Raw genomic sequence first — 26,545 nt, 5'->3', positions numbered from 1 at the left:
GTGGAGCTATTAATTAGAGGATCTGTTGGCAGCTCGGACACGTTTTGTGCGGTTGGGAAGGTGAGGGGAGTGAAGCATGAAAAACAACAACATCCACATATAAATGTACACACACACACACACACACACACACACACAAAGAGAGAGAACTGAGTGTGTTCCTGTGCAACTACCCACCTCTTTCCCTCCACTCCCCTCTCTTGACCTAATATTCTTCATCTTCCTCCCACCTCCCATTGCCGCCTCCTCCACCACCCCACCCCACCCACCACCACACCCCCTTCGGCGATGAGCACCCCCATCCCCTACTCCATCCTCTTCAAAGACCCCCACTCCCTTCACAGACTCACTCCTTCCTTTAGCCATGATCGGTGTCAGTTCAACCACTCAAAACAGAGCAGCGCCTCTTCACATCACCCCTCCCCCCCCTCCTTCTCGCCCCCATCACCCTCTTTTGCAAGCGCGTGCTGTTTATTTATTTTGGATATGCTTGAGCGCGCGGGGCAGAATAGTCTTGCTCAAACATCGGCACTGACCCGCGGCGTGTGCAACATACAGTTCCAGATGTGGGCGGCTGGCTGGAGGGGCGAGGTGATGGTGTCGGTGCTGGTGCCAAGTTTGTGTGTGTGTGTGTGTGTGTGTGTGTGTGGAGTCAAGGATAGAACCACTGAAATGTAACATGTATCACTTCCACTTCTGTCCGCATCACTCTCTCCCTTTGTTTGTATGTCTGTATATGTGTGTGTCTCTCCAATCCCACTTTCGTGTGTGTGTGTGTGTGTGTGTGTGTGTGTGTGTGTGTGTGTGAGACATTTGTCGAAGTGTATGCGTGTTCGAGTGTGTACGCGCGTATTCGTGCGCGCGCACCGCCCACACGTAAGCGTTCGTGTGTGCTACCGTGCGCGCGTGAGGTGCATAAATGTATGTACCTACAAAAAGTCTGGGGTATGTTGTTTGCATTGTTTCTTCTCCCCCTTCACAAGGCAGTTTCTCCCACTGTTTTTGTGTTGCAGTAGCTGATGAGAACACCGCCCTCCATGCGGGGACCATTGCAAACAAATAGCCTTTGAAGATGGTGCAGGCTCTTGGGCTACAACACAATGAGGCAACCCTCCCTGCCTGACAAACCGGAAGCCCCCACTCCACCCCCCGACCCCCGACACACACACACATCAACTCTGATCAGGCAAAGGGGAGGAGGAGGGCCCGAGTCGCCAATTCATAGCTGGCCAAGTCTTTGATGTTGCCGCCACAACACCTCTCACCATCCTGTGTGGTCTGTTCGTGTTTTGCCTCAGTTGGTTTGAACAGAAGGTTATCAAAGATGCTGCACGTCAGCAGCAGCTAATACAGCTCATGGTGGAGTGCACTTTCGAAATCATTTCGCCTGTCCACAAATTCCGTTTTGCCGACCGAGTAAGACGTTAAAAAAAATATCGAAGAATACTTTTTTGAGCAGAATAATGAAAATTGGGTGTCTGTGGAAAACACGAGTTTTAAATGTATTGCTTTGACCTTAGGCATGTCATTTCGTGTTTTATTACTTATCGGCTGACGCCAACTTCCAAAAAACAAATTTCTCCGACCTCTTTTTTACTGTACATTTATTACTCCTCAGTGTGTGTGTGTGTGTGTGTGTGTGTGTGTGTGTGTGTGTGTGAGAGAGAGAGAGAGAGAGAGAGAGAGAGAGAGACGCCTGATTCCTGGTACGTAACGACACAATCACTCCCCAAGTAAAATGCATATTTTACGGCCTAACACGAACATGTGTCTCCGTAACCACTACAACCCCATCCACCATTTACTGACACTGAAGAGCCCCGCCCCCTTTCTCCCTCTTAAGCTTCATCAAAATCATGAAATCTATCGAAATATTGATTTCCCTTGACTTTGCAACGATCACCCCCCCCCCATCTCTCTCTCTCTCTGTCTGTCTCTCTCTCTGTGTCTCTCTCCATCCACAACCCTAACTGTCGATTTTCACTTCACTCCCCCCCCCCCTCCCGACGCCCCCCACCCTTGACCAGCAGTTAACTGGAGCTCGTAAAACCCACGAGTAAACCAATCCAGCGATCGACTCTCCCTGTGTTCTAGCTCCCTCCCCTAAACAGCAACCAGATCGCCCCTGGAAATGGTCAATAACTTGGCACGTTAGCTGCTGCCAGGAGGAGAGCTCCCCTCGCCACAGACTCTCCTCAGACAAGTAACTCTCCACGCCTCGCTCCTTCTGGAACTGCCGGAAGGCGGCTCTTCAACGGCCATAAAAGGCCGAACTGCAAGTAGGTGCTAGGTGCAGCTCTGGCACCGTGATGCCCTGTCTCCTCTGTTCTTGTCGGTGCTGGTACGGTTCTCCTACCTCCTCTCCAAGTTCCTGCCGTCTGGGGCGTCGTAAAAGAGCGGCACACACGTCAATGTTTCAACGGGTACCTTGCCAGACTGCAACACCTCGCTAACTACCCGAGGTGTCTTGTGGGTCTGATGGTCGATTTCAGTTGTGCCTCGCTGGGTACAATCCCAGCGAAAGCCAGATACCCCAACAGAGGCACGCACGCACACAAATGTATGCTCACAACTGTACAATGAGTAGTAGTTGGAGAGACAGAAAGACACAGGGAGAGGAGAGAGGGATAGAGAGAGAGACAGACAGACAGACAGACTGAGAAGAAAAGGATGGATTGAAAAAAAGAAGAAAAGAAAGAACTGTAATCGAAAACACGAATCCTAAAATCCACATTCAAGTCCGAAGAATTGTTCCCATGGTCCTTTAAATGTCTTAAACGTATCTCCTTTTTCGATTCGCGAATAGTTCTTAATGACAGAGCTTCGACTGTTCATTTTCGACATTACTTCCAAATCAACGTCGAGAATAGCTGTCCTCACTCTGAGCTCCGTGGTACCCTGACTAACCAAATTAAGTGTTGTTTTCCCGCTCTACTGTCGAAGTGGTCAGGATTACGATAACTTTGGTCGCAAGCTCTTTGGCAAAAGCTTACTGAATATTAATTAGTTTCCAATGACGCCCTCCCCCCCCCCCCCCCCCCCCACCCCGCCTTCCTCCCACCCACAAAAAGGATAGAAGAACATGAACGCCCGACCTTTGAACAGGTTTAGATGACTTATCCACTTGTGAATGGGAATCGAACTTCTTGCTTGTGATACCGGCAACACCTGGAAGAAGGGGAAGGGGAGGGGGAGAAATGAGGGGGGTACGATGGACTGGCCTTGCAACATACCCCAACTTTCAGAAAAAAAAAGAACCTACCTCCCCCCCCCACCCCCCGCCATAAGTCACTTAGCATTCATAGACCCAATCTTGACCCCCCCAACCACTTATAAAAAAAAAAAAAAAAAAAATGGAAGGTGGTGGGGGTGAGGGTGGGTGGCCGTTATCATACGCACCGGTAACCCCTGTCTTAATCTCCCTGGCGTTTTGTCAGGTCAGGCGCTAGGACTGGAAAGAGCCGGAGGAAGGAAAGAGGGGAAATGAGAAGAAGGAAAGAAACAACCGAGGGTTGATTACTAAATTCAATGTTGATTCATTACCCGATACAATGGGCAAGCTCGGGAGAGCCCTCCAAACCTAGGTGGTCCAGGGTCTGTGCTGATAGGCCTTGGTTTTTTTTTCTTTTCGTTCTTTTTTGTGTTTTTTGCTTCTTTCTTCTTCTTCTTCTTCTTCTTCTCCTCCTCTTTCTTTTGGGAACGGGAGGGGGTGCGACACAAAGCAGTCTGTAAATGAAGTGCGGATCAACCTTTTCAAGAACTTAATAGACTTGGGTATCGTTCAGTCGTTTTTCGTTCATTTATATTACTCTCTTTTTCTTTCTTTCTTTTCTTTTTTTTTTAAACACAAGGGCTGCATTTCAAAAGTCTCTCGTACATAAAAGCGATGTGGAGCTGCCATGTCTGACGGATGACTATGGCGAGCATGACCGAGAACAAAAATGTTGACGGAAAGAGTCGCTTAAACCTGCACTTGTTTTCCTCCCACGACCGTGTTTTTGAATTACATAATCATCTAAGACGTGATGTTTTTCATATCAGACGGGGGGGTAGGTTAGAAATGACTTCTTATGGACAAACGATTGCTGGTGACAATTGGTAGAAGACCACGGCATGATTCTGAGACTTGGTTTTCCTCCCGTGTGTGCCTCAGTCCCCGGTGCCCTAAACAACGGTACTTCTCAGTTGATGACAACTATTATATTCCTTTATTCTTTTGAGTCCCGTTCACAAGTGCGCCCCCTGCCCCCCCCCCCCTCACCATCCCCCCCTATCCCCCACCCGCACCCCCCTCACACACACACACACACATACACTGGTGGAGCTCATGTGACAAGAACTCACCTCTACGTTTATTTCTTTAAAGTCTGCAAATGGTGATCGATTCTGAGAAAGCAAGGGAACATATTTTGGACGTGTGTGTGTGTGTGTGTGTGTGTGTGTACCTTGACAGAGAGAGGACGACGACGGGTGGACGGTGGAAGGGAGACGGGTGGGAAAGGAGCAATACAAACTGAGGGTGTGGCGGTACATGCGGGTGGATAGGAGAGGGGGGGGGGGAAGCGTGGAGGAGGCGGTGGGGCTAGGGGAGATCAGGTGCAACTGACAGTCCACAAACAGGACCGCACAGGCAGAACCGGTTTTTTAATTCTTATTTATTCTTTTCTTTTTTTTTTAAAAATATACAAACAGGATACGGCGTCACAGCTTGTTGTCGTCTGGTGTTGAATCTTGTTCCCCTTTATAGGCTTATATTCATAGAATTCTATTCATTTAAGACTTTTTTTTTCTATTTCTGCGTACTGAGCTAGAACAACGAAGTTACGCATAACCATTAAAAAAAAATCTTAAAAAAAAAAAAAAAATCCGAATCAGCAACCTCGAACAACAGACGGAAAATGCAACAGCTCTACGTAGACCCCGTCAACCACTTTCTTCAGACTAGGTTCATTTCATATCCATGAACGGCAACATGCCACATCACCGTATTACCTTTAAAGTGTATGTGTGTGGTTTCATTTCAGACGAAACTGTGATTTAAAAAACAAACAAAAAAAAAAAAAACCACCAAAAAACCACGTGATCGTGCTCTGGACGTCTGCGCACCATGCTTTCACTGTTAAAAACAGAGAGAGCAAAGAACACTTTTTTTTTACGAGAAATATTATTAAGGAGGCCAAAAGCATTTGCGAAAACAGAAGCCTTAAAGGTACGACCCTGGTCTTATCTTCTTTTTTTTTTTTTTTAATGAGTAAACAGTTACCGTTAGACAACTGTTTGTATACAAAAAGAAAAATCTTTTCGGGAAGCTGAAATAACACAAGACGAAGGAAAACGCAGGGATAAAACATAAAGAACCTCCTTACCGAGTCACGAAGACATCCTACACAACAAGCTCAGACGTAGCCAACCTTTTCTGACGAGACTCCATTCATTGAGGGCTCCGCCAGTGGCGGTTCACCCGGCGCCACAAAGGCCTCCAGAGTATTGTTCCTGCCACAGCTGTACAGCCAGAGAGGCTGTTTCTTCATTAGTGAATGACGTGGGACAGAGTCAACACGCCGTGTGTTTTTACGGAGACGAGATGTCTTTCAGCGTCTGTTCTTGTAGACCACAGACGTTAAACAATTCCGTAACCACATTCAAAGTTTGCCCAACTGGGGTGCTAACTAACTACTACCGGCTGGGAGGCAAATCTTTCCGGATCGTTTTAAAGCGTGCCCAGTCCTGCACACACACACACACACACACACACACACACACACACAGAAAGAGAGAGAGAGAGAGGTGGGTAGCCATGTCCTCATTGACATCATGAATAACTGAGATGTAATGTCGGTCACAGCATGGTGGAGTTGATGGTGTCGGTGAAAAAGTTACTGTCGCTTTTTTCTGGGCAGTTTTAGCGTCCATTTTTCTCTCCTCTAACTCGCACTTTTTTTCTGAACAGACTGGCTGTCAATTTCACCCCTAAAGACTCTCAGTGGACACTAGGGGCAAGGACTTGCAGGATGCAATGGACTCATAATCCATACTGCTTCTTCATCGAAGGACCAACTCTACGACGCCAGTCAGGTATGGCATTTCACTTGCCAGTGTCTACATCTGACCTTCAAGCTTCTGGCTTTGCCGCACGATGAACTAAAAAGCCATGCATCGACGGTGAAACTCTTTACATTACTGGGCTCAAAAGAACGGACTCGTTTCTACTATACTAGTCCGTGGCTCAAACCACAGTCCTGGCTAACGTGTTGAGTGCTGAGCGAGACTGTGTTAAAAAAAAAAAAAGAAAAAAAAAAAGGGAAGGTGGAGGTATGGGGGTTATGCGACCTTGGGAGAACTGATGCGGCTGATTTTCTTGTTGAATGAAAGACTGACGGGGGATGAGAGGGGCGTGGGGGGGGGGGGGGGGGGGGGTGGCGTGAGACTCTGCCACTCTGGCACAGGAAATGAAATGAAAGGGGGTATGGCTGTTTTATGTCTCGGCCTATATAATATGGAAGCGTTGGGTGCTACCGAAGACGGGAGAGGAGGGGTGAGGTGGCAGGGGTACATGTCTTTTTTTTGTCTTTTTTTTTTTTTTAAGTTCGCGTGGAATGTCCCGTGTTTGGCACACTCTTCGTCGGCAGAATTAGCCAAGGTTGGTACCCTGTTTCGGACTGCGGTAGTTCTTCAGCTAAGTCAGTGTGTCGTCCAACAAGGGGGCGGGGTGCCCGTTGGAAATCCCGAAGTGTACTCAAGTAGGCAGCAAAGGTCAGCATACTCAACGCCACGACATCGGGTATAACAAGTGTTCGCACGCGTGGTGTGGTGTGGTGTGGTGTGGTGTGGCGTGTGTGTGAGAGAGGCACCGACAGACGACAGACAGGAAAAAAACAACAACAGACAAATAGAAAGTTAAAATCAAATCACTCAGACGGTAAAGACAAAGACAGTGAGAGAGAGAGAGAGAGAGAGAGAGAGAGAGAGAGAGAAGAAGAGAGTTAAAACAAAATCGCTGGGAACTGTGCCGCAAAACACACGAAAAGAAACACAAACAAAACGCAAATCACTACACATTTCCCTCATCCAACGCTGCACACAACGAATAAATCAAACCACCACCACCAACAACAACACGACATGTTTTCTCAAGCGTTGCATTTTCCCCTTCACAAGATCACGCCAAAAAGACAAAACAAAAGCAGCGACCACCTACACTCCGCTACAGCAAAATTCCCCCACCCCAACCCCTTTCCCACCTCCTGCCACCCACCCTCTGCCATACCCCCCAGAAAACTAAAACAATGACAATAACGCAACGCAACCGATGCCACACCACCTTCCTGCCCCTCCCACCTCCCTCTCTCTCAGCAATGCCTTAAACAATTTATACCACAACCAGACAACGGAGCCTGCGGCTGTGTGTGTGTGTGTGTGTGTGTGTGTGTGTGTGTGTGTGTATGCCATAGCATTTGTGTGTGTGTGTGTGTGTGTGTGTGTGTGTGTGTGTGTGTGCCATAGCATTTGTGTGTGTGTGTGTGTGTGTGTGTGTGTGTGTGTGTGTGTGTGTGTGTGTGCGCGCGCGCGCGCGCCCCAGAACATTTGTGTGTGTGGAGAAAGACATCACAAGCAGCCAACAAACAACTTTTCTATTAAAAATTATTAAAAAAAAAAAAAAATTAAAAAGAAAAAAAAAGAGAAATAAAAAGAAGAAAAAATTGCTCTACAATCCATCTCTATCCCTCCTCCCTGTCCAACGCCGTTTCCCCTCGCCTCACCCCCCCGTCCCCTGATCCCCCCCCACCTCTTCCCTTCCGCCCGACTCCCAGGAACCGCATACCCCCACCACCGGCCCCCCCCCCCTTGCCCCCACCGACGTAGACACACACACAGGCTCCCTAATGTTGACACAGCTGCCGTCGACGTTCAGTGTTTTAACTTTCTTCCGTTTGTCTTTGTCTGCCGACTTCAGGCTCAGAAAAACCCGTGCCTCAGTTTAACGAGCCAAGACACTGTTGACAAGCCCCGTGTTGTTCTTCTTTCTCACTCTGTGTGTGTGTGTGTGTGTGTGTGTGTGTGTGTGTGTGTGTGTCCGCGCGCGTCAAGCTCTGTTTTGGTTTGGTTTGCCCCTCTCTCCATTTACTTTCTTTTTTTCTGATGCTTTTTGTCTCGACTGTGTACCCCAGACCTGGGTGGGAAAAAACATTCTTGCTATCGTGCTATTTCATTCAAAATCCTGGATTAAAAAAAAAAATTCATCTGTTCACCCCCACCACCTCTGTCTCTCTCTCCCCCTACCCCCACCCCCTACCCAAAGCACACACACAGAGAAAAATATCTTCGCTCATCTTGTTTGATCTCACAATGCAAATCTCTTTCACAGTCGATGCACATCCCAGTCTTTCCCATACATTCATTTTCTCTGTGCTGGATGCACCAAGCACAAATGATATCCATGCTGGAACGGGCGACAAAAAAAGGAGAAAAAAAAGAAAAAAAGAAAGAAATTCACATCATAATGTGATTAAAAATATTACTCTCCACAAACCATGATGGATCCTTCCAGAAGACCATGAAAACCAAAGGGAGTGTGTGTCTACCACATAATGCATGCTATGTGTTATACAGACTCTCCGCTCGCTTGTTTAAAATGAAACAAGGCAAGTTACTACAAAACACAAAAAACAAGCACACACACACACACACACACACACACACACACACACACACACACAGAGCTACCAATGATGGTCCAAACATTTCAAATACCTCTGAACTGCACAAAACAGTTACATTACATCATCAGAACACCATAAAAACAAAATTGCATAACTGCATATAAACTTCCTAAAACAGACATTAAAAAACCCAACAATAAAAAAATAACATCATGACAAAGTGGTAAAACAGAAAAAGACCGCCACAAACTTAGCTAGCCCCGTTCCTAACCCCGAAACACCCTTTTCTTCACAACCCTCAACCATTTCACAGACGATAATACACTCATTTCTTATATACCTGTAAATTTGGTGCTGTTATTCTCTCAAGACCGAGGAACTATTGCTTTTTAACACACACACACACACACACAAAGAAACCCAATTGTTTATAAGGGGAAGTCGGTGACAACAAAATATCCGATAATACTGGTAAACAAGAAGGAAAGAGTTAACAATATTTATCTAAATCGAGACAGGGATTGTTGCTTGACAATAGTTATAAATAGCAGCACTTTTTAACACAGACACACACACACACACACACACTCACACATACACAAAGGGGGTGGGTTAAATATGGGAAAAGGGCAAACACAAAATGCCTAGGCAATCGGTGACAACAATCTTCCACACTCTTTTGGTCATTGTGACAGAAATGAAAAAGAACCCTTTTTTCAACTGCCTAACCGCACAGTATGAGAACAAAATACCATCCATAAATCAAAAGGCAACCACAGCAGGGAACATGTTGCGCCATTTCTGGCATCGTGAACTCTTGATTGGGACCAGGGTGCCAATTTTTGCATTAATTTAATATGGCTGATGAGAACCTCATGTGCTGCGCTCCACACATGGTTTGAGTTTCACACAGATACGCGTAAACAGTCCTAAATTTACTGCTGCTACCCTTTGATGCGTTCTCTCTCTCTCTCTCTCTCTCTCTCTCTCTGTGTGTGTGTGTGTGTGTGTGTGTGTGTGTGTGTTGTGTGTGCACTGGGACTAGAGAGGTGTCCATAATTACATTACGGGCGTTGTGTCAACATAAATTAAATCACTCAGAAAAAAAATTACATATCTCATCCCTTGGCAAAAACTTGGAGAAGAAGAACTGTTCTCAAAACTTGTACCGTCTAACAAACAGCGACAGGATGATAAACTCAGAGACAGGGGAAATAACTTCCCCGAAGGCATAGCAAGGTCGACAACTCAGTCCACGCCTGCCTTTGAGACGGGGGAGCCTTGCAACGAGAAACCAACTCTTTGCCTTTGAAACCAATTCTTTCTGTTTATCGCTCGGCAGACCACGACGAGGTCTGCATGACAGCCTAGAAAATGAGTTTTCCACACAGAACCGTGCAGGCAAGCGAACTGTTTGTTTTTCCTTTTGTTGTTGTTTGTTTTCTTTCTTTACAGAATCAACTCACAGTGCAGGACAAACAAAGGGCACATCAACGCAGTGTTCATCATAATCATCAACAGCAACAGCAATAACAATAACAACAACAAAACACACTGAACGTCACACACCTCCTCTACGCACGGGAAAGAGGAAGACTGTGATATTACACAAACCTACCCCCCAGGAAAACTAAACACCACTAAGTAAACCCCACACCACCAGACCCAGGGCAAGACTGGAAGCCAACTCACCTGGGCACAAAGACGTGCAGTCCACGAACGCCTGTGACTCCCCGCTGCACGGGGCCCCGCCGTTGATGGGGGCCGGGTCGTCGCAGGTTCGAGTCCGCCGCTTCTTGCCCTTCCCGCAAGATGCCGAACAGTCGGACCACTCGGACCATGGCGACCATCCTCCGTCCACTGAGTCCCATGGATGGACACACACACACACACACACACACACACACACACACACACACACACACACACACATTTAGTATAGAATCTGCCAGCGGATAACACTAACATCGACATTTCTTTTCGAGGAAGCAAGACTTCCGATGAGTTAAATACTCTTTTAGTATTTGTTTAATTGAGCAACCTGTTTCACGATTATTAACATGGAAATTCGTGCTCTAACCAAACACAGCAAAATGTAATATGATTAGATATTAGGACCGTGAATTATGGGCTTTGTCTGATTACTTTTAATGCAAAGACAGTTTTGATATTCAAAACAATACAATTGTTTTTACAACAGCATTGTTGTTTAACTTTTTTTTTTTAAATGAAATACTGTTTGGGTTTGGGTTTTAGTTTCTGATCATATTCTTCTGGAATATAACGTGTTTTTATCTGTCAATGTATAAAATTCTGTGCAGGTCTCGATGTATGCATCCGATTAAATGATATATCTATAAACCGTGCGCCTATTTCAATGATATGTCTGTCTGTCTGTCTATCTACCTATCTGTCTGTCTATGCACGTGCATGTTTCTGGGAGATGTGTAGACACGTGAATGCTACAGGGACATGTGGAGACATGTGCACGTGTCATGGACACAGGCACATAAAAGGTTCAGGGATATATACAGTCAACAGTGTGTTTCTGGGACATGTGTACCGTACAAGTCTCGAGACACGTGTAGATATATATGTGCGCGTTTCCACGAAATGTGTACATGTACACATACGTGCACGTACCAGGGACATATGTGAAGACACACACTAGATGTAATTCAGGGACATGTCTAGACACGAGTACGTTTTACGTTTCGGGGGGGCATGTCTAGACGAGTGCAACTGTTTCAAACCGCGCACTCTGGACGTGTTCTTTTTGTGTCCCCCCCCCCTCCCCCGCCAACCCCCACTACCACTCTATCCGCCCTCCTCCTCCTCACACTACACACACAGGGGTATTTTACAGCCTCAGCTCCCCGTCCAACACACCGTCTGCCCCTGTCTGTCATGTGCGTCCCTTGCACCTTTGTGCTGAGACTGACTCAAAAACACAGTGTGTAGCACATAAAACACTCACAGCACCCTGCCATTAACGTAAAAAGAAGAAGAAGAAGAAAGAACGTAAAGGAAGAAGAAGAAGGAGGAAGGAGGAGGCAGAAAGAAAGAAAGAAAGAAAGAGAATGGTAAAGAAGGGTTGGTTGGGAGGAGGGGGGGGTGGAACAAATCTTTCATCTCCTCCTCAGAAGAAGAAGGCGGGGGAAAAAAAGGGGGGGAGGTGGGAGTGTGGATGATGGTGGGGCAAGTTGACTGCTGGGCCACTACAGATATATTGCTGAGGAGCGTCTGTCGGGAAGAAGCAAGGCGCTGCGCTGTGAGCCCGTGTCGCTGGGAGACAGCACTGAGTCTAGCAGCCTGTGGACAGAGCTCCAAGTTGCCCCGATATCCTCTGGTCATACACGTAAAAGCTCACTCGTGTACATACGAGTGAACGTGGGAATTGTAGCCCACGACGAAGAAGTAGAAGAAATCATCCCGTTACTGCCATCCTTTCTCTCTGTATTCTCACATCAGCGACCCTTCACCACCACCCTGAAGACCTGTTTGAGAATTTACTCCGGAACCGTCACTTGGTTGATGCAACTTTTCTCCTTTCTCTTTCTCTCTCCCTCTGTGCTCACCCCTTACTTTACTCCCATCTCCTTTCTCTTTCTCTCTCCCTCTGTGCTCACCCCTTACTTTACTCCCATCTCCTTTCTCTTTCTCTCTCCCTCTGTGCTCACCCCTTACTTTACTCCCATCTCCTTTCTCTTTCTCTCTCCCCCTCTGTGCTCACCCCTTACTTTACTCCCATCTCCTTTCTCTTTCTCTCTCCCTCTGTGCTAACCCCTTACTTTACTCCCATCTCCTTTCTCTTTCTCTCTCCCTCTGTGCTCACCCCTTACTTTACTCCCATCTCCTTTCTCTTTCTCTCTCCCTCTGTGCTCACCCCTTACTTTACTCCCTACCCTTTATCTCTGTCTCTTTCCAGCTCTCCTCCCATCGTGTACTTCCCTCCGCAGGGAAGTTCAAGACCACCGCAAAAAATGTAACAACGTTTTCTCTTTCCCCACATCCCGTGTTGCAGGAGAAGAAGAAAAAAATAAAGAAAGGGCAGCTGTAACTTTTTCTTCGCGTTGAAACGTAACATGGATTGATTCACCCGTTCATTTTAAACCGACAGCTAGACAGGCAGTTTGCTTGGTTGATTAATCGTTCATTCCTTGAGGAATGTACACAAGAAAAAAAGCCAAACAAATATACAAACAAACAACAAAAAAGTCGAAAGCGATAAACCACACAGCTCTGAGTGACAGTAACGGAAGAGCAGAAGCACAGGTCTTTGTATGTGTTTAAATTTTTTTCCTCTCCCAAACCAAGGATTATGTGGGTATTCATCTGAAACATAAAATTAATTTCAGGGGGACCCAGATAATTAACCCTTTCACATCAACTACAAGATCAGGTGTTTGTTTGTTTGTTTGTTTTTGTAAGCATCACTGTGTATGGTGTATCGCTTAAAGCTGCTGGCGTTGAAAGGTCAGGTGAACGAGAGAAGACCGAAGATCATCCGACGACACACTTCATCATCCGGGCCTTTCCCACGGCGTTTCATTCCGAGTCACATCTGTCAACTACTCCTGCTCCGCTCCCATGTCTGAACGGGAAAGGCTGAGGTCACAGGAACACCCACACACCATCCGGAGCGTCAGGCGTTTTGACCTTGGGAAAGGCTCTTTACTCCGATTTCCCTCACTCCACTCAGGTCTACCTGGCTTCTCCTCTGGAGAGTGAAGCCTGAACTTCAATGAAATTTGTCTTGACAAAAAGTACGACAAAACAATACGATATGGCACGACACAACATGGCACGACACAACACAACAGAACACGACACGACACACTTCAACTTACGCAAAAAGTACAATTCGACAGGACAATACAATACTATAGGATACGATACAACACATGACAACCCGACACGACACAACACAATATTACACGACACAACACGACACACTACAACTCACGATAGACGACGAGGCTGGCGGAGTCGGACAGACGGCGGGTGGCCTGGTTGACGGCGCCACACGTGTAGTTACCCGTGTCCTGCAGGCGGGCCTGGTTGATGATGAGGCTGCCCTCGCTGGAGATGATGAAGTTGATGTCCTCCTGCACGTTCAGCTCCACGTTGTCCTTCTGCCAGAACACCTGCAACAGCGACAACACTCGGCCACGTCTGAATGCTGTCTCAGCGATAAACAGTATGTGTGCAAATAACATTTGCAGACACCCAGGCTTTGACACACAACGACAGACCTGGAGGAATCTGGTGAACAGTTCAACTGTTCTGTGTTGTTCCCAGTGACACTTCACAGAAGGGAAGGGAGGGAGAGAGAGACAGAGAGAGACAGAGACAGACAGACAGACTGAGAAACGTTATTATGATGAAGCTTCCTCAACGCATCCCGCAACTGGGTCTTACGCCCAACTGCCTCAAAGGATAGGTTTGCTTAGAGTGATATATCAGTGAGTTGTTGAGTTTAACGACCTACGGGCTTACGTTCTTTAAGGTTATGTTGTTCAGTGCTTGGGTCTTGGTTTGGAGAGTTATCACTGTTAGTCCCAGACTGACAAATCGATAAGTAGGTGAAAGAACGACAACCACCATCTTCCACACGTCCCGAGCAGGAGAGACTGCGTCAGATAAAAGACCAACAAATCGCTCCGACCAATCCTCTCGGCAGACTATGACACCACTTGTACCATAAAACGACTAATGGAGGATGGACAGAACTGCTTTATCTCTTCTAATAAGCATGCCTCCTCCCTTCCCTTCGTCTCGCTACTTCCATTAAACGACTGACGGAGGAAAGACAGAACTATTTTATCTCTTTTAATAACACCTGTTTATCACTTTCCACTGAGGGCGGGAGAGGGACGAGAGGGAGGGAGGGAGGCTGGTATGGGGATAACTATAAAGGAGGCAGGGCTTAACTAAATGGACAAACCCTGTCCAGATTCTCCTATTCAAGCAGACACGGCCCTGCTGCAATCAGCCTCGTAACAACCAGAAGCCAGATGACATGGGCCGACAACCGAGATGTATAATACAATGTAGGTCAATGGGGCTGACACGCCTGGTCAGACCTGTACTGTACGTTCTCTGGTCAACATTAACACAGAATGAAGGAGAACAGAACTTGGCCTTGAACAACTTAACCTTTGAGGCTTTTAGCCAACAGATCGTTAACCTCCACTTCAATCAAGAACAAAATAGTGGTTAGCTTCTTTCCGTATTAATATTTTCGTCTGGTCTTGCTGGAGTACTTTACTTCTTCTTACCGTAGCTGCTGAACGTATATTTTCCTGTTTCTTCCTTTCTTTGTTTTCAAGTCCAGGAATTATCCAGCATTCTTTCATATCATAACCATCTTTTCTTGGCTGGTATAGATCATAGTTGACATACAATTCCGATATATTTTCTTTTTCCTTCTTTCTTTTTCTTTTTTTCTTCTTTTTGAGATGAGTGCTACAACTTCCTTCCAGTTTTGTCCGCTTTTATATTCTACAAAAGCAACGTAGATTTTAGAAGAAGAAGAAGAAGAAAGGAGTAGATTTGTGAGAAGGGCAGACAGAACAGTTCACAGCACTTTCAGTAACCAGAGCTACAACAAAAAGACAAGCTGCCGGCTTGGTTCTGACGAAACCAACCATCCTGTGACACCGGAGAAACAGCTCCATTCAAACCCTCTTTTTTTTCTTCTTCCTGCTCCATTCCCACCCCCTCACTCCGGATAAAAATCTACTTAGCTTTCAGTGACAACACCCCATCCACCCCCATCTACCCTCTCGACTTCACCAACTCTCATGATGTCTGCTCATTCCTCCCCGTCACTTCTCTCTGCAATCCGTTTCCATCGTCGCAGCACAAAATTGGAAATTCCAGCAAGCTTGCGAACTCCGCCTCCCCCCCCCCCCCACCATTCTGTCTGTCTGTCTTCTGTCTGTCTCTCGTTTAAACAAAACGCGTGTATCTTTCCTTCCGTATGTTGGGAGGAAGGTTCTACGGTCCAAAGAGCACGTGCATATGTTTTGATTTAAAAGGAGATCAAGATTTAAAACGAGTTTTGCATAAAAAACCAAATTCTGAACAGAACCTGACTGTGTTCTTATGCCGTTTCTTAAGTTTTTAGTGATATGGTGTTCTCATCTTGATGTCTAAGGCCCGGGGGTTGGGGGTGGGGTCGGGGTTGGGGGCTGGGTTATAAACAACTTGATCTAAATTTGATTTTTGCACTTCGCCCTCCTCCTCCACCTATCAAACAATCAAACCTAGATATCACCCTCTGGGCAACTGCAGCTCTTGGCCCTGCCTTCGGAACGCTCACTCACACAGATGGTAATTCAATTTGAAAGCAGCACTGTGCGTTTTCAATTTAATTTGAAGATGGCAATGCCCATGCATACGTCTGTGTGCCTGCGCGCGCGCCTGTCTTTTGGGGCTCGTGCAAACAATACATTTTAGATTCTGACTGGAGTCCGTTTAATCCCTGACTTTGGACTATAAAAACGATGATAGCTTAGGGCAACGTGTCATTTATCTACGAGTTCAATACCAATTGAAACTGGCAGCTCGTTTCTTTCAAAATTTGACTGGAAGCCATCCTGTTGTCTACGTAAAGGTTCTGCCAGCAGATAGCTATCATTTCCATGACCATGTACACATTCTAGGAATGATTATGTGCGAATGAGAGAGAGAGAGAGAGAGAGAGAGAGGGAGAGAGAGAGAGGAGGGGCAGGGGGGGGAGGCAAGAAGGGTTTGGGAAGAGAGGAGGGAGGAGTACGAAGGAACGAGTCCTGTAGGCAGTAGATCACACATACATGTCGTTGAAAAACAAAATCCAACTGAAGAAAGGGGAAGGAGAAAGAGGGGGATGTGAGTGACAAGACCCAAAGAGAGTGAGAAACATCACCATGGTTCTCAAAGACCTCTCCATGTGAACGAGTAAATGATATTTACACGAAAAAGACGACCCTCGAAAATATCTTCTTTTTTTTCAAAAGAAGAAACAAAAAACGAGGGTGAATAGAAGAAAGGCAGTATCATAAAAAAGGGGAAAAACGGGGGTGGGGGGGGGGGGAACAGAAAAAAACAGCAGAAGACATGCAGCGCAGAACAGCTTTGTGGTGTGCACTAGAGGGTAGGGGTGGGGGGGACGGTGGAGGGATTGCTCCTCCCATGCCCTGAACACGGAAGCCAAGCCCTACAGACCCACAGTTCACACTAAACAGCTGTACGCGTAACGTGCCCACATAACACGACCCAGAAACGAAGGAAGGATCCAGGAACGAGGAAAGACCGACGCCGGGGCTTCTCAATCAGGGCCATTAGGGCGCTGAGAGGAAACCCTAGCCTGCTACACTAGTCTTCAAATCTACCTTAGCGAACTGGGGCCCGTGTGCTTTTCCCATTACCTGCCCGACCAGACGAGCAGCGAGAGTGGGTGGGCGCGTGCATGGCAGTCCGCCCAGACCCCCAGGGGACAGGGAAAACACGGGTAAAGGGAGACATGGGGTGAAGAAAAGAGACGAGGGTAGGGGGTGGTGTGGGTTAGTGGTAGGTTTGTGGATGGGTTGGAGGCGTAAGGCCATTTAAGACACGGTGACATGTCTTCGGGGGGAAAATTGACCATGCACAAACCGGATAAGACGCATTGATATGGTACGGTTTGTTTTGGTTGGTTGTTGATTTCCAAGACGCACGACGGGTTATTGAGCACCTTTTATCTTTTCTTTGTTCTGCAAGCATGCAGTTTTCTCTGCAAAACCACTTTAGCTTTAATGATGGTGACATCCATTCAGCCTGTGGAGGGAGGAAGACGGAGGGGAAGACATAAAAAAGATGGACTGACAACCTTTCAGAATGGACGGGAAAACCATTTGCAGAGAGCCAGGCTTTGACACACAACCGACAGACCTGGAGGTTTCTGTTGAACAGTTTTTCTGTGCGGCACCCGAATGACTCTTCATGGAGTAGAGGAAGAAGAAGAGAAGTGGAGGAATAGTTAGCACTGTAAAGTCTTGTGTCTGGGATTATTACAGAATGTGTACGCGTAGCTATATATACATAATATATATATATATATATATATATATATATATATATAAGAAATTCTAGGGAGAGCTGGACAGTACAAGGTCATATATATATATAAGGCTCGTGAAGTCAACGCGCGCGCGTGCGCGCGTATGTGTGTATCAGAGAGAGACAGACAGAGAGAGAGAGTGGACGATGCAAGGCAAATTTATTTTCGAGGATAATAGATAGCAACCGTGTGGGTTCTTTTTCTTAAATCCAGTCCCGCCCCATATATAATCTTTACTATACAATAATACAGACAAAACAAGGAGCATGAAATTGAAAAACGAGAGAGAGAGGGAGGGAGAGAGAGAGAGAGAGTGTGTGTGTGTGTGCGTGTGTGTGTGTGTGTGTGTGTGTGTGTGCGCGCGTGTGTGTTAACGCTTTTTATTGAAACGCGCCTTTTAGAAAAATACCGAAGGTAAAGGAAAAAGAAGAAAAAAATCGCGTGATTCCTTCTTGCATGATCATGCCGCAGATGGCAAACTTGGTTTAAATTTTCATTTCGACAGTGTGTTAACGTTACAGCTCGGACATCATTTCCAGTTTCATCGCAACGCAGAATTCACAACACACTTCAGACCCGTACTCAAAGTTTCCGTGTGCACCTTTCGTGGTATTTGACGATTGGAAAAGAATGCTTCCACGTTGATCTTTCTTTCTCCACTATCTTTCTTTTCTCCTTGTTGAAAAAACAAAAATGTGACCGACTCAATCTGGTGACAAAAGACGTTAAAACCAAAGGGGTGGTCGGGTTACCTGTAAGGGCCCATTACTGTCCCTCTGCCAGCCCAAGGCAATGACAGTCAGGGTGCTGTCCCCCCTACAGCAACAAAGGCCATCTTCGTTCCAGTGTGAAACCCTGCGCCGTCCTCCTCTAAACAATACCTCGTTACAAAAGCCGTAACAGATCCCTTTCGGGGAAATAACACTCATTTTCACTTCAGCCCGCTATCAGATGCTCGCCTCGGTCCCCTGGATCCATCTCGCGGATTTCATCGCCGGTCGCTACACCCGGGACCCGGGCCGCCATTGTGCTGCCGGCAGGGCTGAGCCAGCACGCCGAATTACAGGGCTGACGTGCAAATTTGGCAGAAACGTGCAAAGCTGCCCCCAAATCCCACAACCGTATTTTTCTGCCATCCTACTCTTTCCCTCATCCTCGCTGTGGCCGCCCCCTGTCCCAGGTGTGGATTACATTAAGGGGCGGGGGTAGGGTGTGTGTGTGTGTTGGGGGCGGGGGGGGGGGGGGGGGGGGCGGGGGGGATCGGGGGGGGGGGGGGAGTTATGGGGGCAAGGCAAATAAAACAGACTTGGTGAGAAAGGGGAGGTCGGGGGGTCAGAGGTGAGGCCTCGTCAGGAACAGTGTATCCGTGTTCCTGAAGCTTCATGAAGGGGTGCTGAATGTCTTCAGACAAGCAAAGGAGTCCCGTAGTTCAGGGAGGCGGTGACAGGCTCGTCTCCACAGCGCCCGACCCTGACTCCCCTTTCTGTCGACACCCTGACTCCCCTTCCTGTCGACACCCTGGCTGTACGTACTGAAGGTACTCAGACGACGGCGGGACCTCGGGTCATGATGACGGTGACACACTCGTCTCCACGGCTTCCGGACCTGTCAAACAGTGTCGCCGCAGGAAGGGGGAGGGAGTGCGGGTGGGAAACTCGTTGCTCCAGTCTGCCCCTCACAGCACACAATCTCCTCTGTCAGGCCCTCAGCTTGTCTGATGCGCCCAGAACCTTCTCCACTTTCACTTCTGAGACAGTGCTTTTTTTTTTTTTTTTTTTTTTGCCGTGCACTCACTGCGCCACGTGGAAAGTGCCCATCACTCTTCTTGCTGTCCCCAGAACTGGTTTTCTCCTTGCAGGTTCTCCGTCCCATCACCACGACACCCCCTCCTCCCTCCCTACCACCATCCTGATTGTACGAAGTAAGGCGAGTGTATGTTACAAGTGGCAATCAACAAGAACGAACAGAAAGTGTATGTGTGAATAAAAGCGTATATGGATCATTCCGCACGCTTTTATGCCTCCTTGAAGCTGAAAACATATATGTCTTTATGTCTGAATATGGAATGTTATATCTGAATGCCCCAGTTACAAAACAAAACAACAAAAAACAAAAACAAAAAAACAAAACAAACCTACAACAAAAACGATAAACCAAAAGGTTAAAAACCATAAAAGGGTGTATTTCTTGCTTTTAAATCTTTTTTTATTCCTTCATTATTTCTATGATCCTCCCCTACACCATCTGGCAAAAGTTTTCTTATAAATACCCACATAGTCATTAAGATCGGCTGGTACACACACACACACACACACTAATACAATGTCCTCTCAACACGATCTGAGTGACGAACGAAGGCCATTGAAATGAATATTCTAACCGAACTGATGAAGAGAATGACGATCTCCATAAATGAGAGGGAGACGCATGACATTCGATGACGGGGAAACCGACGGAAACTCACCAGAATTCTAACCACGGCGAAATCATTTTAACAGCCGGCCAATAAGCGGGGTAGCCTTGCTGTAAACCTGCACAGTGAATTCTTCCCAGACATGTTGCCTTCCATCTGGGGCCCAAGGAACAAGGGGCAGGCAGACAGGCAATTAACCCAACGCCTGAATATGAATAGTAATGAGCCGCTCTCGCTCGCCAGGTACGGGCGCAGCGTGGTGACAGAACGTGCAGGGCCTACGTACAGCGAAAGGGGGCTCTCTGTTTTCATGCTCAGGTTCAGCGTTGAGGAAATTCGTCGATACGAGCATGTGACGTAAAAACGTTCTCATGTGATTATTTATGAAGGAAATAGAGCTCTCTCTCTCTCTCTCTCTCTCTCTCTGGGAATAGAATAAATGTATGTTGTTTGCGCGAGTGTGTATGAATAGGATATATATATATATATATATATGTGTGTGTGAACGTGCGGAGGAGAGAGAATGATAATAATCTGGAGCTCATTCAGAGCTGTTGGAACTTGCTAATTTGAAATCGTGGTGGGGGCATACATAGAATTTTGAAAAAATTAGAGAATCATTCTATGTACACACCTCTCCTGTCCAGTACAACCACACCACGGACAGCGGGGGTGCCAGAATAAAGAACCGTGAGAGTACACAGATGTGTGAGAACATAAAACAGATGGGGAGGGAAATGGACTGGTTGACCTGATAAAGATGGACTGGTGGACCATTTCGTCTCCTATTCCTGTTTTCCTATGCTTCTTTCTACCAACACTAGCCTGTCAATCTCCGCTGTCCATGTGTGTGTACACAGGATGGTTTTATCTGACATGTGATCAGCAAACAGAAAGCTGTGTTCAGATGACCACCAACCGTGCTTCGTTTGTCAGTTGCGATCCTTGTACTGAAGGGTGGCCTTGAGAATCACCACCTTTCCAGCGTGGCCAGTCGCCAAGGAATGGGGAAAAAACAACAAAGGAAATCAAAACTAAAACAAACATGACCATTCAGAAACTGACAATGCTCTTCCCTGTTCACCGCAAAGGCTCGGAGCTCAAAATGTGTGCATGAGAACTTCTTGGAAAAAAGTGTGGAGGGAGAGGGTTTGAGCAGGGGGAAGGGAAACTTTGACAGATGTGAATGTTCTCCCTCCACCACCCTCTCTCTCTCTCCGTCTCTCTATTACACACACACACACATACACACACACACACACACACACACACACTATACACACGTGCACGCACGCACGTACACAGTCACTCATCACCGCCCCCTATCTATGTCCACAGCCCCCGTGACCCGCTGAGCTGGGTGATTAGATTACCGGCACTTGATCAGTCACCCTTGCCAAGACGCTTGTTTTGCTGGCCTTGTTTTGCCGCTCCCCCTCAACTTGGGCCAAGCACTTGTTCGACACCTCGCCTGACGAGAGTCTTGCTGGGAGCATTACCCGAGCTGCAGGCGTCCCCTGGCAGCCGCGTGCTTGCCGCGTGCTTTACGACGTCGTTGTTGTCGAGAATGCTCTCCTGCTCCTCTCTCCTCCGTCTTCAGCCCCTGACGACCCGGCAGTTGCCTCAAGTGGCCACCCTCTGGGCAGCACGAGTGGCCATGTTTTACAAGCCGATAAAGACTTCACATCACACACACATCGCCTCTGGAGGAAAGGTTTCACAAAAGTGAATCTTTACATGTACTATAAGCGGAGGGAAAAATGGTAAAAGCGTCAGAATTGCCCAAAACCGGGATGAGAGATTTTACAAGGAAAACATCCCGAATCGTCTGCGACTGGAATGACAGATTTAAATGGGAAACCGCTTCGAGACGTCGGGGAAAGGAATGATAGATTTGAAAGAGAACCCGCTGGAGTCGTCCGAGATAGAAATGCAAGATTTAAAAGCCAAAACACTCAAGTTCGTCGAGAATGAAACGAGTGACCTAAAATGGAAACATCACGCAGTTTTCACACACACACACACACACACACACTGTCAGAGATAATGGTTTGTGAGTTGGTGACCTGGTTTCAGGTCACAATCAGACAGCAACGTAGTGACCCCGATGAGAACAATGTGGTGTTGACATTGAGGAAACTTGGGCAGGCAGAAAGACAGAGAATGACCACTAGAACAAAAGGCGAATCAAGGTGTCCAGTTACTGACGTAAAGACAGTGCAACAAAAGCCAAGTCAATGTGTGCCATGGGATGTTTAGTAAATTTTCAACTTGTTCAGTGTTGTTTCTACATTGCAGTGCTTCCTGTTTTTCTCTCTCCGGAAACCGTGTTGCAAAACGGGCGCTGACACAATTAAATCCATTTTGATCGTAAACAATGCAGACGTAAGCATGCATATCAAGGGGTCGGAACACTTGACTTGTCTGTGGTAATCTGACAGAATTTGTCGAGTTCAATTATATATCCATAATCACATGTGAGCAACAGCAGTGGACAATTATTGGGGCATTATTTTCTGAACACTTCACTGCTGACACCAGAGAGTAAAAAAGCATTGTTTTAACGCAAACATACGTTGTGAAAGGAAAGACTGGAGTACGATTATCACGAGCAGCGGCAAGGCGCCAAGCGCTTCGGCTTGGCACAGGGTTGAAGGAAAGATTTACAGTGCGTTGTTCTCGCCGCTCACCCGGCTAGCCCTTCCTTCCTATTTCGCTCCGCATTCTTCTCTCCCCCATAAACCCCTTTCCCCTAATCGACTGCCATTTTCACTCGCTGTTCACTTCACACGCAGGTAAGATTTATGAAAAGTGGGCCCTCACAACCACGCCGAATAATTACAAGAAGAATGCCAAGATATGAGGAATTGTTACCCGGCGCTAGCAGTTTAGGTCACGGGAACTTAACGTGCGGATAGAAAAACATTCTATTCTCCCCCTTTCCGTTTGATGTTTCTCCCTTCCTCTACTACCCCCCTCCACCATCACCCGTTCCATCCTTCCTGCTTTCTCTCCCTCCGACTCCCGACCCCACCCCGCCCCATATCCACCCCCACCCCTTTACACACACCTACATATCAGTTGTCTGGAAGCGTCCTTCGGTTCCATATAAGATAAACAAAAGCAGTTATAAACGCTTGTGTGGGCCGCGCCGAGCATGCTGCGTTTATTTGTTCAGCGGGGTAACACAACACGGGCAACCCCGCGTGGTTTTCAACGTTTACAACATGTACCCAACTGGAAGCTCTCAGCACACACCACCGTCGGACGGTCAGAGGGACATAAATTACCTTCTCTCCCCACCACTCTCCCCTCAGCTTCAGATAGTGCCAGCTTTTTTCGTTTCTTTTTTTTCCCTTTCTTTAAATCTGCACAACACTGTGCACAGCGATGATACGCACACTGCATTGAGGAGCAGGATGGGCCTGTGGCAGACTGATGAGATGTCTGAGGCAACAGAGATTAAGCCGAGGGAATAAGAGTGAGAGATCTACCCAGAGACTTGTTTATACCTTTTCTAACCTCGACGACAATGAGAGTGGGAAGGGGCATTATGGGGCCATGATGGGTTTGATGGAGGTGGAGTGGTGGAACGGGGAACCCCTCGATCTCGTCTGATAGTTACAGAGGACAAATTCCCGTGGTGTTTTCAAGCGACCGATTTTCTCCGACCGACAGAAACGAAACACGTCAACGATGCGGATCAGAAACAAAATAATGATGTCGAAGTGAGAATCAAATCTCACCGAAAACTGAACAAAGGCAACAAAGTGACGATTTTCAACAGATAAAAATCCAATCTCAGTTCAAAATGAAAGAGATGGGCTACCGCAAGACTTTCCTGCTTTCGGTAATTCGAAGACCGATAAAACGATTGCTTTAATCAGTTAACAGAAATGGTTGACAAAGGATATTAAATATCTCATACCGAAGGAAATGGATAACCGTCATGATTACCAATTTTCAGCTAAATTAAATGGCTGAAAACGAATTTTGCTTTTTCAAATCTGATGAAAAATAATCAAACTAAACCAGAAAGGACTGGAAGGAGACAGAAACAGAACCACTCCCCCTACTCCCCGCCCCCCTCCACCCTCACCTCCCCTCCGCGCAAAAAAAAAAAAAAAAAAAAAAGAACTGGAACCAAACTAACACAGTAAAATAAATAAAAACGACGACATAAAGAGAAAATTTCAACAACATATAGCCTACTCTGCCCGCTCTTCAGAACAACAAAATAAAATCCTTAAAATGACCCATACAGGAAAAAGAACAACAAAATAATACATCGCCCATCTTCATCAGAAGTACTCCTACATACGTCCTCGCACCTCGCTCTTCAGCTCGCGGGCACATCCTGTGTGTGAAGCGGTACTAAAAAGACAGCCGGGCTGTACGTGCCTTTTTCCCCTCTTCGAGCATCACAGCCAGAAAGAATACCCTGACACGTATCAGGACCGGTTCGCTGTTAATTCCCGCTTCGCTTACTCTTTGATGGTGAAGCCACCTTCAGTAGTTGATCTCTTGCGAGTTTGACACTTTGTTCCTCTTTCGCCTTCTCACCATTTTCATTTCGACCATTCAACCCTTTTCTCTCTCAAACGCATAAAAAACAACAAATAAACAACAACAACAACAACAAAAAAACACCACCTCATGCACATATACGCACACAAACACACACAAACACTCACACACACTGGTTTAGAGATAGGCGAATCGGGATGCCACGCCCCGACACATCAGTCCGCTGCAGCGTAAACAGTCCGTCTGGAGTTTTGCTGACACGAACCGCTCTCCACTTTTACACCCCTACACCCGTCCATCCTCTCCCCCCACCCCCACCCTCTTCCGCTTGCGCCGATTTTCACATCGTTTCATGGTCTATAATTGTGGTAATCGTCTTTCAGTTTTCTTCTCTGCCACATAACTATTACGCTATTAGCACGTTCTGACCGAGCGATTATCACATCAGATCAAACGACACTTCCCCGCAATGGAATTGGTAACTGCGTGTGAGGACAATAAATTTCGCTACGCTGTTTACCCCACATGAAAACTGCGTGTTATTATATATGTGCAAATCGTCTGTGTGTGTGTGTGTGTGTGTGTGTGTGTGTGTGTGTGTGTGACATACAGACAGAGAGAGCCAAGCCTAAGCCAAGCGTTGTGGAACCGCCTTCCAGATGACATAGAAACGTCCGACTCAGTCAATTCAAACGATGTGACTATGTTAGACACAGCTGTCCCCTCTTACTATTACATCAGAAGCAGGAGTAAACCACTGCATACTAAGCTTAGGAATAACAAAATTATAACAAGGTCTACATAGTAGACGTGCTTGTGGCCATCGCAGTGAGAACAGTCCTCACCTAAACCGAAGCGAATGCGATTTCTATACTTGCACTGCCCTTCCGGAAACCTGACTGCATCCAACGTCACACTTATCATTCCTACGTCGGAAAGTAAACGAACAGAACTGGACTCTGACAAGCACAGTGTACACCCATCAAAGCACAACGAAGGCCTGAGAAGCGACTTACCGTGGGAAGAGGTTTCCCCTCGGGTGGGAGACACTGCAACTCCACTATGGACTGGACAGCCACCCGGGTGCTCATGGGTATCCTCTGGAACCGCCTCTTCAGATCTGCCATCAAACAAAATGCCACATCGATCATGTCAGCATACAATATACACATGATGATGGAGAGGGGGCGGGGCTTAGTCTGTCTGTCTGTCTGTCTCTCCGCCCCGCCCCCCTCTCTCTCTGTCATATACACATAATGGGAATTTGGGGGATGGGTCGCCCTTCCCTCAAAACTGCTAGGCAGACCGGATCTGAAGGCTACAAAGGGCCCCTCAGAACCCAGCCTTATCAGTATCGCCAGCGTATTCTGACATGAGGATGTTACTTTTGTGTGTGTGTGTGTGTGTGTGTGTGTGTGTGTGTGTCTGTCTGTCTGTCTGTCTGTCTAAGTGTGTGTCCATGCATTTATGTGCGCATTCAATATTCTATCAATTTAAATTGCTGATGAACGGTTTGGTGTTGATCGTATCTCTATACCAGATTGTCCTATGTTACTTTAATTCATTTCAAGCTAATTTCCATCTAAACCCTTTGTTGTTGTTGTTGTTGTTGTTGTTGTAGTCTTTCATGTATTGGCGTTGAATGACTGTAATTCTCGTACACTGTCTATACACCACAAAGGAGTTTTTTCCCTTATTGGAGAAAATAAGGTATACAGCATTCTGTATCTCCTGATTGTATGTGAAAATCACGAAGAATAGTGGAATCGGCGTTAATGGGTAACCTCGTCTCGAGAAACAAAGACAACAAATCACTGAGAAAATAAACTAAGATGTCACTCGATATCACTGACAGCCCGT

General features: G+C 46.8%; 1 protein-coding gene across 11 annotated transcripts in view; it reads right to left on the bottom strand.

The window, feature by feature from the left end:
- Positions 1 to 26,545, bottom strand: part of LOC143284534 (netrin receptor UNC5C-like) — a 908,143-nt gene that overhangs the window by 77,830 nt on the left and 803,768 nt on the right. For all 11 annotated transcript variants that reach the window (XM_076591319.1, XM_076591328.1, XM_076591302.1 and 8 more), the window contains 3 exons: positions 25,702 to 25,805; positions 13,627 to 13,807; positions 10,353 to 10,520 (listed from right to left, as the gene is read on the bottom strand). In XM_076591319.1, coding sequence (XP_076447434.1) covers positions 10,353 to 10,520; positions 13,627 to 13,807; positions 25,702 to 25,805 — 453 coding nt within the window. The remainder of the gene's footprint in view (positions 1 to 10,352; positions 10,521 to 13,626; positions 13,808 to 25,701; positions 25,806 to 26,545) is intronic.

Source organism: Babylonia areolata, chromosome 1 (genome assembly GCF_041734735.1).
Source record: "Babylonia areolata isolate BAREFJ2019XMU chromosome 1, ASM4173473v1, whole genome shotgun sequence".
NCBI lineage: Eukaryota > Metazoa > Mollusca > Gastropoda > Neogastropoda > Buccinidae > Babylonia > Babylonia areolata.
This window is presented reverse-complemented; position numbering and strand designations above follow the sequence as displayed.